Source organism: Bison bison, unplaced genomic scaffold (assembly GCF_000754665.1).
Source record: "Bison bison bison isolate TAMUID 2011002044 unplaced genomic scaffold, Bison_UMD1.0 scf7180017864154, whole genome shotgun sequence".
Classification (NCBI taxonomy): Eukaryota; Metazoa; Chordata; class Mammalia; order Artiodactyla; family Bovidae; genus Bison; species Bison bison.
The window spans coordinates 141,618-157,505 of record NW_011494726.1 but is presented as its reverse complement, the minus strand read 5'-3'; the positions used below and the strand labels follow the sequence as shown (position 1 = coordinate 157,505).

Genomic DNA, 15,888 nt, shown 5'->3' with positions numbered 1-15,888 from the left:
AATCTAGAAAAACAGTACTGAGGAACCTGTCTGCAGCACAGGGATAGAGATGCAGATGTAGATAACGGATTTGTGGACACAGGGAGGGGAGGAGAAGGTGGGACCAATTGCGAGAGTAGCACTGAAACATCTACACCCCCATATGTGAAACAGAGAGCTAGCGGGGAGCTGCTGCATAGCACAGGGAGCTCAACCCAGTGCTCTGTGACGACCTCGAGGAGTGGGCTGGGGTGGGGGGTGGAAGGGAGGGATATATGTACAGTTATGTCTGATTCACTGTTACATGGCAGAAACCAACACAGCATTGTAAAGCAGTTATCCTCCAATTAAAAATAAATTTTAAAAAAACTTTGAATCAAGGAAAAAATATTTTAAAGAATTCAGTAAAATCACCTATAATCCTGCTATCAGAGATAAATCCTATTAACATTTTAGTCATATTTTTTTCTAGACATTTTTTCTCCTATGTATATAATTTTACCGAGTTGAGATTATACTATGTATATAATATTGTATCTTTATTTTTCCTCCTTAACTTTATCATAAGCCATTTGTAAACAGTGTTTTAAAAGTTATATATTTCGTGGAGCGGATTGTGACATACTTGGATTTTCTTTTTCAGACCTGTTTTTCTCATTTGTCAAATTAGATCGTGAGTTTGCCAAGGGAAATCAATCAGTCTGGGGTGTCATCCCCTGTCCTGACTCTAATGTCTATGGAGCATATTATATATGTAGATGATTAATAAATACTTTGGCTTGTGCATCTCTTTTCAGTCTAAATGTTATAGAAACTCTTTGCTATCAGGGATCCGAAAACTATGACTTGCAGCTGACTCAGGTTCTTTGCATCACCAAGTCTTTCCATTTAGAAAAAGCGACCCAGAGGGGGCCGTGAATCCTCTGAAATCCTATGGAACGTATTATGAATAAGAATTTTTTGGGTGCATTTTCCTATACTTTTCACTAGAACATTAAAGGATTATTTAACAAAAAGCAACTGATTCCATAACAGTAGCCCACCTGGAGACAGATCCATTTACTAAACTTGTCTGAAATCTGAGATAGTATATTTGTCTTGGTTTTCAGGAAGGGACGAGACCATGCAGCCTGCCAGACCATCGTTCCTTGAATATTTCGAACAAAAAGAAAAGGAAAATCAGATCAACAGCTTCGGCAAGAGTGTCCCTGGCCCATTGCAGAACTCCTCAGATTGGAAAGTTCCCCAGGATGGAGACTATGAATTCGTAAGTAGAGTTGGAAGCAGATGGTTATGTCTGCTGGGGAAAGCTGTTTGAAAGATCACACACCCACTTCTGTCGTTTCTCTCAAAGTGCAAAGTGCTTGAGCATTTTCTCGTGCAGCTCACACCTCCTGTAAATGCCCCTGGCAGCAGCTCCTGTCCCGAGGGCCTCCAGGGTCTTGAGACCACATTTTGACTGACATTTGAGCCGTTCCGAGGACCCTCAATTAGTGGCACCGTTTTTTGTGACCATCCAAACAAAGCAGCTTTAATAATTATTTCCTCGCTTGCCATTTTTCCTTTAGTTGAGTTTGAAATTGTTAACAGTAAAAGAAATATTCAGCCATCCGATGAAGATTCACTGTCTTTCATAGTCTATCTGGGCTTGTGATTTTATATTTAAGAAATAGACTAGAGGGAAATTAGTGCTGCTTAATTGTGTCTTTGTTGTTTGGTTAACCATTATCCTAATATTAGGCTCTCTGAGAGGATTATTCTGAATTTTGTCTGAGGATGAATATTAAATCATTCCAAAGTTTCCTATGAAAAACTGGGTGTGTTTTTCCTTTTTCTGCTGTGGAACATTCTCCCTCAACCACAGACACTTGTTAATGTCTGCAGAGATTTAGTGAGTAGAGTCAGTTAAAAAAAAAGTGGAAAAAAATAAGCTAAAGGGTCTGCATTCCTTTTCTAGAATTTCCTCTTTAGGATTATTTAGTTTTTACATTTGTCAATTCTATCATAATTTTCTTGTTGTTTGTAAGAGCTTAGTTTGGGCATTCTGTTTGGGCTTGGGGAGACTTTCCAGTCCTGGCTTTCTCCTGCCTTACTAACTGGCCCAGAGGAAATGGTGTCATTCTTCCATAACATAGTTTCTGCTTTTGTAGACTAGCAGGAAACAGGAATGTCAGAGGTTATACAACTAAGGATAACAATCTTCTGAGGACCAGAATAACTCACCTGAAGTTACTTGACCTATTATAATGTCCCTGAATCCATGTTAGGACCCAGGTTCCTTTGTTTTTTATCATCTGTTTGTTTATTTACTGATTTATTCATCATCTGCTATTATCATCTATTTTTTCATTCATTTATTTATTAGCTCTTTGGGTGCCAGTATATGCCTGACACTTTGCTAAGGGTGTAGGGGTGAACAGAACCATCAGAAACTCATTCCTCATGGAGGTTCATTTTAGAAGAAGAAAAATAAGAATGTAAAATAGTATGTCTGATAGTGATAAGTGTTGTAGAAGGTATGCAGCAGGAGAGAGATTGGTGGGGAAGGGAAGGGGAAAAGCAGGGGCAGGGGACTGTGTGTGAGTGTGTGTGAACATGTAGCAGTTTTAAATAACGAGTTGAGGAAGGTCTCATTGGTAAGAAGATAAGAGGCTGAACTTTGTGACCATCCAAAGTGGCTGGAATAGCAAGTGTAAAGTCCCGAGGCAGCGATTTGCTTAGTGTGTTGGCAGAATAGTGAAGTGAATGGTAACGTCTGGAATGGCATCAAGGGGACATGCTGTAGCAGGAAATGAGATCAGGTATAATGAGTCAAATAACATAGGGCTTTTTGTGTAATAATAACTTCAGCTTTTACTCTGAGTAAAATGGAAAGCTACTGGCAAAATGTGACTTGATCCTACTTACGTTTTGAAAATATTATATTGGTTGCTATATTGATACACTATAGGAAAGCTAGATTTGGTGAACACAAGTGTACCTGTTAAACAAACAAAAGAGGTCTGTCTGCTGCCATTTCTCTCTTCTAGGTCTTTGGCATTCATGGTTTTCCACTGTGTCAGGATTCAGCTTCAGAATCCTTCTTAAGACAGTGTTCCAGGCTGCTGTCATTAATTAGAGTAGACCCATGAGTCTTGAATCATCAGGTTTGTGATTCCATCTTGCCTCTGTAGTTGTCTTGGACATCTTTGAAAGGACTGATTTTCTCAGTGAGTGAAACAATTTCCAGGTGCCAAATCACATCACCGTTTTGATGTGATGCTTGAGAATCCTCAGATCTGTACTCCCCAGGTCTAGTTAGTGATCCTGAGATTCTGGTCACTTTAATCATTAATTTGGGATCAGCAGTTCCTGTGTTTGAAGAACTCATTTCTCTCTGCTATCATTTTCCCAAACTCAGATCACTGGCAGAGAATTTATTTGGACAGGCAAGCTACTTACGCACAGGGGCTTTAGTAGGTCTTTAGAGAAAGAGAGCTCTTCACTGCGGAAGCAGATAACCACTGGGGCGAGCGTGCCTATGAGCACAGTGACTAGATTAGAACGTTGCCCAGGGTGTATTCTTCCCAGCTGGTGCAGGAGGAAGGTTCTGAGACCTACCAGAAGTTATTACCTGGCATCATCCAGCTCACATACCTTTTTGTGTGCCCTATGCAGTGTTTAAACATTTTAAATTAGTTGCCTATGTTTGAAAATTGAGAGCTTCTACATAAAATGTTGGAACTCCAGCTTATTTTGAAAATTTGGAAGAGCTGACCATAAAAGACTTACATTAAAAAAAATTTTTTTTTATTAATTTTTCAGTTGTGCTGGGACTTCCTTGCTGTGCAGGCTTTTCTCTAGTTGTGGCAAGCAGGGGCTACTCTCTAGCTGCGGTGCGCAGGCATTGCCGTGGCTTCTGTTGCCAAGCATGGGCTCTAGGGCACCTGGACTTCAGTAGTTGAGGCTCCCGGGCTCTAGAGCACAGACTCAACAGTTGTGATGCACGGGCTTATTTGCTTCGAGGCTTGTGGGATCTTCCCAGATCAGGGATCGGACCTATGTCTCCTAAACTTGCAGGGGGACTCTTTACCACTGAGCTACCAGGAAAACCCCCAGACCTACATTTTTTAAAAAAGGGTTTTTTTGCATTTTTGGCTGCACTGAGTCTTTGTTGCTGCATGCAGGCTTTCTCTAGTTGTGGCGAGTGGGCTTCTCACTGTGGTGCAGTGCAGGAGACTCGGGTTCGATCCCTGGGTTGGAAAGATCCCCGGAGAAGGGAATGGCTCCCCACTTCAGTATTCTTGCCTGAAGAATTCCACGGACAGAGGAGCCTGGCGGGCTACGGTCCATGGGGTCACAGAGAGTCAGACACAACTGAGTGACTACCACTTTTTCCTCCATACATAAGCTACTACACCAAAACGTTCCAAAGATCAGATGAAAACTATTCTTAATGCCTCAGTACTCTTGCTGTATGGCCTGAATCCCAAATCAAGTACTTAAAATAATAGGCTAAGTAATCAGGTACTTAAAATAATAGTCCTCTGTCCATGGAATTCTCCAGGCAAGAATACTGGCATGGGTTGCCATTCCCTTCTCCAGGGGATCTTCACAACCCAGGGATCAAACCCAGGTTTCTTGCATGAGGCAGATCCTTTACCATCTGAGCCACCAGGGAAGCCCAGTAGTTTAAAATAATGTTTCTCAAAATGCAATTCCCAGACAAGCAGCATCAGCATCACCTGGAAACTTGTTGGAAATGCAGCTTCTCAGACCCCACCCCAGACACACTCAGAGGCTCTGGGGACAGCGCCCGTTAATCTGTGTTTTAACCTACCTTATGCATGATCCTAACCTGCTAAATTCATATAAATTTCTTCTTTCTTCCCTACCGAAAATCACTCAGTCATGTCCAACTCTTTGTGACCCCACAATTCTCCAGGCCAGAATACTGGAGTGGGTAGCCTTTCCCTTCTCCAGGGGATCTTCCCAACCCAGGGATCGAACCCAGGTGTCGCTCATTGCAGGTGGATTCTTTACCAGCTGAGCCACAAGGGAAGCCCTTCTTTCCTACTAGGTGCTATAAAAATTCAGAAATCAGGATGAATCCATATTTTAACAACGTTGCATGATTTTTAAATTTCCTTTATACTCCCCTTTTGAGTCTCCTGTACTCTTACCAGAGGAACCAAAGCAGTACCTAAAATCAGAGAAATGTGTGTGTGAAAGTGACATCTGGCAGGGACTTCCCTAGTGGTCCACTGGCTAAGACTCTGTACTTGCAGTGCAGGAGGCCGGGTTCGATCCCTGGTCAGGGAACTATATCCCATGTGCTGCAATGAGGAGTTCACATGTCGCAACTAAGACCCGGTGCAGCCAAATAAATAAATATTTTAGAAAAGGAAATATTAAATGATATCTGGCAAAGAAAGAGCCAATCCATTGAGTGAAGAAAGCGTTCTGAGTAACCTCACTAAGGTTAGAGAGAGGGGTATGTGTCAGACAAGCTGCCATGTTCCCCTTAATGGTCTTTCAGAGATTTTCTGATTTCCCAGCAGGCAGTATTTAGTTATAAAGAAGATATTCTCTTTCTTCCTGTGAAGGCAATTGCTATTTTGAAATGAATTTTTTTTGCCCAGACATGGCAAATGGGAAGTAATTTAATCAGTCAAAAGTGGCAGAATTTGATACTGACAAAAAAACTTATTTTCATCTGCAATTGAATTCTTGTTGCATTTTTAAAATTGAATTGACTTGTTTGCCATGCTGAAAAAGCAACAAAGATTTCCTTTAATTTTTGAGACATAATAGTGATTAAAGTATAAATAAAATGTACTTTTAAATGCAATATTCTCTAAAATTTATATTTTATAATCTATAAACACATGCATTTTTGGAAATGAATGTTGCTTTGATGAGAATTCAAACCCTTCCATTTGCCATCATAAAAGCCACAAAAAGCTGTCAGCTTAAACCCGGTTTGGCTCATGGACCTTCCAAAAACACAGTGTAGTATTTTCATCTAAGGAGGCTCAGTACCAAGAGGGGTGAACAAGACAGGCCAGCCCTGGGCGCTCCTGGACTTGACTGTGGTGAGGGAAACAGACATCAAGTCAGATAATCTACCAGTTCAGATAGTAGTGGCTATTATTATTTTAAAGGAGCACAGTAAGACATAGTGTAAGAGAAGGCCTTGCAGAGGACGGAGCTGAGAAAGACACCTGTGTCTATATAGGAATTTTTGTGTGTAATAATAAAATGCAGAATAATGCAAACAGTGTGATATTATTTGCATAAATTTTTTGAAAACCACAAACGGTGCTACATATTTCTGTTATGCACACATGCAACTGTGTAGGTAAAAAAGGATATGAAACTACTTGGTGAGAGTCACTACATTTGAGGAGAAGAACGTCAGTTTTAACTGTTTCTACAGTGAGAATGTATTGCCATATTAACATATTACTTGATTAAATTAAAAAAATAGAGTGAGGTATGTCTTTTTAAAATTCTACTGAGGTCTTCCTGGTTTTAGTCTAAATGGAGTTATCTGGAGCTTCCGCAGACCTAGGATGGACCATGGTACTTTTCAATCCTAGTAACTTTGCAAAGATTGCTGATTATCAGCTCTTGGTATATAAGGTCTAAGAGTAAGTTTCCTATTTATTCAAATAGTGTTTCCAGATTTCTTATGACTTACTCTTTTAAAAAAGAGTTGATAGTAACTGGACCCCACATACTCATTCAGTCTGTGTACACTGAGTCCTCTATATGTGAGTAGCCAAGACTGTAAGATCCTTGGTGGCTGGGAATTTTACTCATCTTCATATTCCTAACACCTAGCAATTGCCTAGCTTATAGTTAGTACGGACTTTTCAATTAACCTCAGAGATAGTCTCTGAATTAATTGATTCTTAACCCTTAAAAATTAATAACAGTAATAATTCTTTAATGCCATTAATTAATTGAATTAATTCAACAAATATAGTCATTACCCTGAGAAAGCACATAGTGTAGCATAAAAAGGTAATCAAATAATTTCAATATCTTGTGCTAATAATAGCTTACATTCCTTGAGAACTTACTCTGTGCCAGGCATGGGTCTAAGGTCCTTTATAAACATTAGCTCAGTTCTCATAACCATTCCAGGTGGTAGGCAATATTATTGCCATTTTATGGATGAGACACTGAGGCTTAAAGGGAGTAAGTCATTGATGAAAGTTGTACAGATTATAAGTGGCCGAGCAAGAATTCAGCTCCAGAGCCTATCCTCTTAACCTTGTTTTGGCCTCTCTCTAGGCTCTTCTGGTAAATTCTGTTCATAGTTCAGTTCAGTTCAGTTGCTCAGTGTCCGACTCTGCGACCCCATGAACCGCAGCACATCAGGCCTCCCTGTCCATCACCAGTTCCTGGAGTTTATCCAAACTCCTGTCCTTTGAATCAGTGATGCCATCCAACCGTCTCATCCTCTGTTGTCCCCTTCTCCTCCTGCCTTCAATCTTTCCCAACATCAGGGTCTTTTCAAATGAGTCAGCTCTTTGCATCAGGTGGCCAACATATTGGAGTTTCAACTTCAACATCAGTCCTTCCAATGAACACCCAGGACTGATTTCCTTTAGGATGGACTGGTTGGATCTCCTTGCAGTTCATACAGTACTTGTAAAAAAATGCTGTAGGAGCCCAGAAGAGGGAGCAAGAACCTCAGGAAAAAGAACCCAAGGACAGCATCAAGAAATCTCATTTGAAGTGTATTTTGAAAGATGAATAGGAATTCTGCAGCTGGAGGAGGGAGAGGGCCCTGCAGGCTGAGACACTTGGAGAGGGAGGGAAGTGTGTGTGTATGGAGGCAGAAGGGATGTGGAATGGACAGAAGTCAGAAGTCGTGGTGTTTGGAACGTGGGTGTGGGTGTGTGAGGAAGGGGGCAGGGGGGCAGTGGTGTGCCCTTCAGTAAATTAGTGCCCAGTGTGCCCCCTTTTTGTTTTTCTGGAAATACTTAGCACCCTGTTAGATTTTTCTCCTTGATGTATCAGAGAAATTAAAAATAGAATCCAGTGCAGCACAAAGAGCTAACAGCCCTCTGGCGTTGTCTGATAATGGGTCCAGCAGGATACAAAACCACCAGACTGCTAATTCAAAATTAATTTGATCAGCAGAACCTGAGCAAGATTGACTGGATTCTGTGCAGAGTTATAAACCATTTGGATGGCTTTCTGTGGTAGTGAAGGATACATTTTAGCCCTGACTTTTTTCCCTGGAGGGTGACAAAAACCTCTGATTTTATGAGACTATCTTAAGCGTTCTTTCCTGGATCAGGCCTTCAAATCAGATTGTTAAGTAGAGATTGCTTTGGGCTTTTACTAAGCTTTCCTGAACTGTCAGGACGTAGTCAGTTACTCATTTTTTATTGGATGGCACTTTTTGCTTTTGGCTGTACGCTTTAGAAATTAGACATTTGGTGAGTGGTGAGAATTATTGCTGTCTTATTTATAATTTAACTTCATGATTGATATGGTGGCAGAAATATTTCATTTAGTCATGTTTAAATTAATACTGGATGGTTCTTAATGTTTTCTGGGAGCCCAAGTATCTACAACTTAAAACTTTATCTGCCATTTTATGGAAATAAAAGAAACACTCCTAAAACTTTCTATCTTGGGATTTATTGTCCATTTGTTTCAAGATGAGTTTTAAAAATGCATATCCTCAAATATTCCTGCCTGCATTGGTAAGACAGGCTCCAATGAAGCTCCTGTCACTCGGCTGTAACAACCATCACCTCACGGCTCTTCTTCTTTCCTCTAATCCTCCTCTTCTATTATTCATCACCCCTAGTACATGGTTATTCTGAAGCAAATTCCAGGCATATTTCATTTTTAAATATTTCCATATGAATCTATAAAAGATCCCTTAAAGAAAACATAACCATAATACCATCATCACATGTTTAAAAATTAGGAACAATAATTCTTTAAAGCTATGAAATACCCTGCCGGTGTTCAGTTTTCCCCAGTCATCTCATGCTATTTTCTCATTTGCTGTTTTTAGATTATTTTTTATTCTTTCACTTTATAATTACATAAACTAATTGGTTCCAAACTACAAAACAGAATTACTCAGATTTGGCTTCTGTCCCTATCCTCTCTACTTTATTTCCTCCTTTTTCAGTTGTTTCATTTCAGTTATACACACTCACACACACACACTCATTTCTCTCTCTCACACACACACACTCTCACACTCATCTCTCACACACACACACATACACACACTCATCTTTCTCACTCACTCACACACACACCCTCATCTCTCAGCACTGGTGGGGGATTGGTCCCTAGCTGCTGATGGCAAAATCCGAGGATGCCAGTGTCCTTTAGTCCACACTCTATATCTGTGAGTTCTGCATTCATGGATTCAGCCAACCATGGGTGATCCCCTGAGGGCCAACCGTATACAAATACATGGGTATTTGTACTTCCATTCTTAGATGAGTAGATACACATTAAGATATCCCATTCTTGGTTAAGTAGATACACATAAGATATCCCATTCTTAGGTAAAGATACACACTGTTGTATCTTTCTGTTGTCACTAAACTCTATGTCCTAGGAATCACTCCACAGCAGTATATAGGGATAGTCCTGATTTCGTTTTCCTGATGTTTTAGCATTATATCATGAAGAGGTACCATAGTTTACCCAGCCAGTCCTCTGTTGATAGACGTTTAGGTTGTTTGTAGTGGTTTTCAAGTTGATCACTTTGTAAACCTGTTCATAAACAGAGATTGAAACTTTTTATAATTGCTACCTTTGTTTTTTAAGGTATTTAATAGCTGTAGCCTTTCAGTTTTGAGAAGCAAGTTACATACTTTAAATCTCTGTAACTTTTTTTTTTCTTTTTTGTAGTTATGTTGTCTTTTATTAACAATGAATAGATTGATTCGGCGATATCTCTCTGCCACAATCTGGGGCTGGTGATATAAACTAATGAAATTCTAATTTAGTCATAACACCTGTGTCACAGGAGCATGCGTAATCAGTGTCCCAGCAAACATTGTTCGATGCTCCAGAATGTTGCCAGGTTGGTATTAAGAACTGAAGGAATTCCTGGAGGTCTGGGATTCCCACTTACTGTAATCAGAACCTGAAATTTCTTTAATTTGAATCTCATTACACCTGAAGCCAGATTTGGTCATTTACTTTAATGACCAACTTACTTTAATGTTGCTAAGTCTGAAGTCAGAAAAGAAAAACAACTATAAGTTTAGTATCATTTACTTGTCCTCAATCAGAAGCTTCCAAATACTTTAAAATGGGAATTAGTTATTAATCTAGAAAGTAGAGCTTTCCATTTTCAGTTGTGGTAAGTGTAATTTTTTTTTTCCTGCTGAATCCATGGCCATGACATTGAGTTGTGGTCTTGTGTACCTAGACCTGTCTTTTTTCACGCTTCTTCCTTTGAGCTGTCAGATCCTTTCTTCAGTCTTTCTTCTCCACTTCCCCTCCCGTTTTTTTCTCACATGGACTCTCAGCAGGTCAGTAATCTATATTCCTGGGAGATGAAATGTTGAGAAAGACAGGGAACAGGTTTATGCCAATTTTCTCACCCCCATCCAAAGACACTCTGTTAGAATTCTGAAAGTAGTATTTGCTCTTGTAGCCTAGTGCCTTTGAAAGAAGGAAGACAGTGCAGGACTTTTCTCAGTCCCTGAGATGTAGTACTTAGATCATTTCCCTCCCCAGATGTGACCACATTTACTTAAAAATCCCGGTGCTTTTTCATCACTCAAGCGAAATACACCAGAATTGAGCATCTTGTCTTTGATGACATGTTCTTTCCAAGCACCAATAATTCTGAGTAGAAAGCGTGTCTTTTCCTGTCTTCATCTCACCATTGGAGTTCAATGCTAATGTTATTGACATTTTGAGCTGACAGTGTAAGGAAGTATTGACAGCATTGAGAAGATGATTCAGTGAGGAGAAGGCTGATCAATGGTAATTTATTGTATTGTAAAGACACAACTCATTGTGTGTTATCGATTGCTCTCGACATCCAAGTTTTTGGACAGGAAAAGTGTTAGATTTCACATGCATTTAAATGTGAAATGGTGTCTGTTTCTAAGGAAATATATTATGCCTGTGGGTAGTAGGTGTTGATTTTGGTTGAGGTGGTTTGCGTGCCTGGGGTGTTTAGATCATACGGTCAGACCTTTAGGTTTCTAATCCTGACTTTACCATTTATTGAGGAATTTGGGGCTAGTTTCTTCTCTCTGTGCCTCAGTTTCCTCACTGTAAAACGGAGACAATACTGTTACCTATCGGATAACTTTCATGTGAAAGTGAGAATTAAGCATGGTAATGCTTATATAAAAGTGCCTTCAACACGATAGGCATTTCATAAATGTTAACTTCCTTCTCTTTCCTTCCTCTCTCCCCTCCTTTCTTGAAACATCATCCATGGAGTAAATTTCAGTGACCTAAACACCTTTCCCCAGTGATTTATCATTGGCTTTCATTGTTAAGGAGAAGGAAATGGCAACCCACTCCAGTACTCTTGCCTAGAAAATCCCATGGACGGAGGAGCCTGGTGTCCATGGGGCCGCAAAGAGTCGGACACGACTGAGTGACTTCACTTTCACTTTCATTATTAAACCAGAGATACATTCCCAAAGAAAATTTGCTCCCAAAGAGACTGATTTAAAACTGGTCTAAAAGAAAGGAGTCAAAATTTTTACCAAAAGTGATTGCCCAAAGTGGTCATGAGTCACATTTTTAGAACATCCCAGTGCTTGCTGGCTTTCCCCTTCTTCTCTATTCCATATGTTTTTTGCTTTGTACCCACCCCTTTAACCCCTTTGTACCCACCCCTATTAACATTACTGATCTTTTTCAAATCTTGAAGCCCTCAGCTTCCACGGCAGTGCACACTTTCACCAGTAGATGTCACCGTCTCTCTGCTTGTGTGCGCAGCTTCCTGGTGGAAGAATTTCCTTATGATACAGAGAGGTTGCCAGCTGTGTCAAATTACTGATACTATTACTTCATCAGCCTGGAAGTTGGACATTATGTGAAGTGAGTTTCCTTGAAAATAGGGGTGCCTTGTAGCTCTCCTAGACCAGGAGAATGAATAGCAAAGTATGTCAGAAGAGGGTTGAATGGCCCTGGCTTTAGCTGGGAGCTAGGATGGGTGACTTGTCTCTTTCAGGCTTGTGTTTCAGGTTTGCAGTCTGTAAAAATTAAGTGTAATTCCACCTGTCCTGCTTTTCCTTCAGGGTTAGAGGAAGGATCACATGACTGTCGGTTGGGGTTTTTTGAATCACGTTTATTTTTAGAACAGTGGTCGAATTCTATTAGAGGATTGTGAGGTTGTTTATGTTTGCTTTTGGTTCATTGTGTATTACTGTTAGTGTTTACTTTATTATTATTTTACTGTTTATCTTTGTTAAAAAAAACTAGGTCTTTGAATAAGAACAGATAATCTAGAGAGAAGGCCAAAGGGGCAGTTAAGCCCAGACTTCTGGACTGCATCTCTTGCTCATGATGGTAATATTATCATCACTTTTGTTAATACAACATTTAATACAGTTAAACGTGCATTCATATTTTCCTCTTTAACTTGGCGATTCTTACAGGGTACCTCTGAGGGGGCAAGACGAGTTTTTTTTATCCCTTTTATAGTTTGAATGTCTGAAATCCAGACGCTAAAAGACAGCTTTCCTACTTAATGCCAAAATCAAGTCTCGAACCAAAACTCCCAGGTTACTTCCTGCCTCTTTTTACTCTTGGGTATTTTCTTAGAGGAAAAACAAAACAAGCTAATTGTGAGCTCCAGTGACATGCATGCATGCATGCTCAGTCATGTCTGACTCTTTGTGACCCCATGGACTGTAACCCACCAGGCTCCTTTGTCCTTAGAATTTTCCAGGCAAGAATACTGGAATGGGGTGCCATTTTCTCCACCAGGGGATCTTCCCAATCCCGGAACTGAACCTGAGTCTCCTGTGTTGGCAGGAGGCTTCTTTACCCAATGACATACTACGTACTTACTTAAGTTTACAAAGCAGGTGAAAGAATCCTCTTTCAAAATAGTACATGATGGGGCTTCTAGTGACCAGGAAGAATGGTTTCAGATTTATCACATCTTACTGGGAATTTTATAATATTAGAAGAGTATTTATTATTGACTTGAATTTCTTTCATGCTTATTCAGAGTGCCTGCAGATTGACAAGCTTTGCATTTCCTTATTTACGTAACTAATCCCCCTTGTCAGAACAGTGTGATAGTTACCTTCTCATGGTGTTCTTTATTATTTACTTTGTTAACCGTGAGTGTTAAAGTAATTGTGCTATTGTTCAGGAACTGTCATGCTGACTATAAAAAGACATTGTTATTGAGTTTTGACGAAATGTAACCTCTGTGAAAACAAAGGTATCAATTGTAGAGGCGTCTTAATGGCTACAGCAAACAGTTGACATGCCTTCTGGTGCCTTTCCGTCTCATTCAAGCACTTATTCCCAAATTTTTCCTCCCTCATAACCCTGTTATCTCTTCAGTGTTCGCTTTTCTGTAAATTTACTCTTCTGACCTTAGTGGTAGATGCTGAATATTTTTACTAACTTTTTATTAATTAAAAAAATTTTAATACAATTGTTAAAGGTTCCACTCCATTTACAGTTACTGGAAAATGTTGGCTGTATTCCCCAGGTTGTGTAATACCTCCTAGTAGCCTGTCTTAACACCCAACAGTTTGTGCCTCCCACTCCAGTAATCATACTGGCTGTTCATCATCCTGTCTTCTTTTCCCTCCCACCTTCTGTATTTCCTTTATTATGTAATTTTTGCGTTTTTCATAAGAACACTTGACAGAGGAACTTCCGTCGTGGCAGGTTTTCAGGGATACACGGTACAGGGTCGTTTGCCGTGGGCACCGTGGCGGCGTGGTAGTGGACCTGTAAGGCATGCTCATCTTGCACACCTGAGCTTGGCGCCCTCGGGCTCATACCTCCCCGTCTCCCCGTTTGTCTCCTTTTCAGTTTCACTGTCAGGGACATGTGCTCTCTTCAAGTGTAGAATTTGAGACGAACTGATAATAGCAGTTACTGGGTGTTTATCCCATGTCAGGTCCCTCAGGCATCTTGGTCCATTTGCCTCTCACAGCATCTTGGCCCAGAAGATGCCAGCTCTTCCCCCTCACTGACAGAGAGGCCCAGACACTCTCACTCATGTGCTCCCACCTCCCTCTCCCCCTCCCGCCGCCCAGGGCCCCTGATTCATGGATGGTGACGTTCGGCTCTCAGTTTAGATTTTCTGATCTCAAGACCATTGCTTTTTTCAGAATAACACGCTTCTGTAGCAGGAAGCATCATACATGCGCCGGGGGTGAGTGTCATTGATTTGGGGGCTGAATTGTCTTTCTCGGTGGGGCCCAGCCCTTGGCAAAGCGTCAGGGCGCACAGGTGCTCAGAAAGCATCGTTTGATTACATTGTTGAGACCCTTTGTGCCTTCTGTGACAAATTTTCCAAGTCTTTCCATATTTTCTTCCTGTCATATCCATTCGTCTGTGTGTAGAGGATCGTGTTAACTACCTTGTAAACTGGTGTGTGACATTTAAGTTGAGGTCCCCTTCTGTGGTCCATGTTAGTAGAAAGCATTGATTGGAACAGCGGTGTTGGGAAACCCCTCCCTCAGAGTTGGAGAGAGCATGTAGAGCATCTAGCAAAGTGCCTCGCATTCCTGCTCTATTATTAATAATGTTGGTTCCTTTCAGAGTGAGGGGTTAGATGCGGTGAAAGAGAGCGGAGGGTTGGCAGCCAGACCTTGGCTGTGACAGTAACCAGCTTTGTGTCCTTCAGCAAGCCACCTAATTTTTCTGGGGCTCTCGTTTCTTCATCTGCTATGTAAAAGTGAGATGAAAAAGTCTTCAAGAGCCCTCAAATTCTCTCAGGCTTTGTTTGCTAATCTTTAAAACAGAGATAACGCATACCTGTCAAAGGGGTTATTTGAGCCAGAAAGAGACAGCCTGTGTAAGGCACATAAAAGATGCTCAGTATATGTCAGGCTTTTGTCCCTCCTGTCTTTTTACAATGCGGGGAGGTGCTCTGGACACCCGGGAGACCAACATGAAACCAGGAGGCAGGATAACATACTGACCGAAAGCCAGACACCCCTGGATTCAATCCTGGCTTCACTGTTGATGAGATCTGTAGCTCTGGGCAAGTCCCTTAACCTCGAATCACTAATCATATTTACCTCAGGGTTATTGGGAAGATTAAATTAGAAAAGGCTTTTAAACTGTTTAAAAAAGTGCTTCATACATAGTAGGCATTAGGTAAATTTTATATTGATTTGTAAGATGTTGGTGGGAGAGATGAACTATCAGAGGGAAAGAGTTAAAGACCATGATGAGGTGTGTTGCCCCAAACAAGAGAGGCAGGAGCCAAGCCCCAAACTCACCTCACAGCTCTGTCCAGGGCCTTGCTGCTGTAGTTTCTCCCTCCTAGTTAAATGGGGTTTGCCTTGAAGTATTTATTCAACATCTGTGTGAAAGTTGCTCGGTCGTGTCCAACTATTTGTGACCCCACAGACTGTCCATGGAATTCTCTAGGCCAGAATACTGGAGTGGGTAGCCTTTCCTTTCTCTAGGGGATCATCCCAACCCAGGGATCGAACCCAGGTCTCCCACATTGCAAGCAGATTCTTTACCAGCTGAGCCACAAGGGAAGCCCAAGAACACTGGAGTAGGTAGCCTATCCCTTCTCCAGGGGATCTTCCCGACCCAGGAATTGAACTAGGGTCTCCTGCATTGCAGGCGGATTCTTTACCAACTGAGCTATCAGGGAAGCCCCACTTAACACCTGAAATGAGCTTAATTCTGTTGAGACTTTGTTGTGCATGGGGTTTGAATATCAAACTTAACCAATTCCTACAG

General features: G+C 41.0%; 1 protein-coding gene across 1 annotated transcript in view; it reads left to right on the top strand.

The window, feature by feature from the left end:
* Positions 1-15,888, top strand: part of STK4 (serine/threonine kinase 4) — an 89,883-nt gene that overhangs the window by 47,988 nt on the left and 26,007 nt on the right. The window contains exon 10 of the mRNA XM_010841004.1: positions 1,089-1,246. Within this exon, the coding sequence (XP_010839306.1) occupies positions 1,089-1,246 (158 nt within the window). The remainder of the gene's footprint in view (positions 1-1,088; positions 1,247-15,888) is intronic.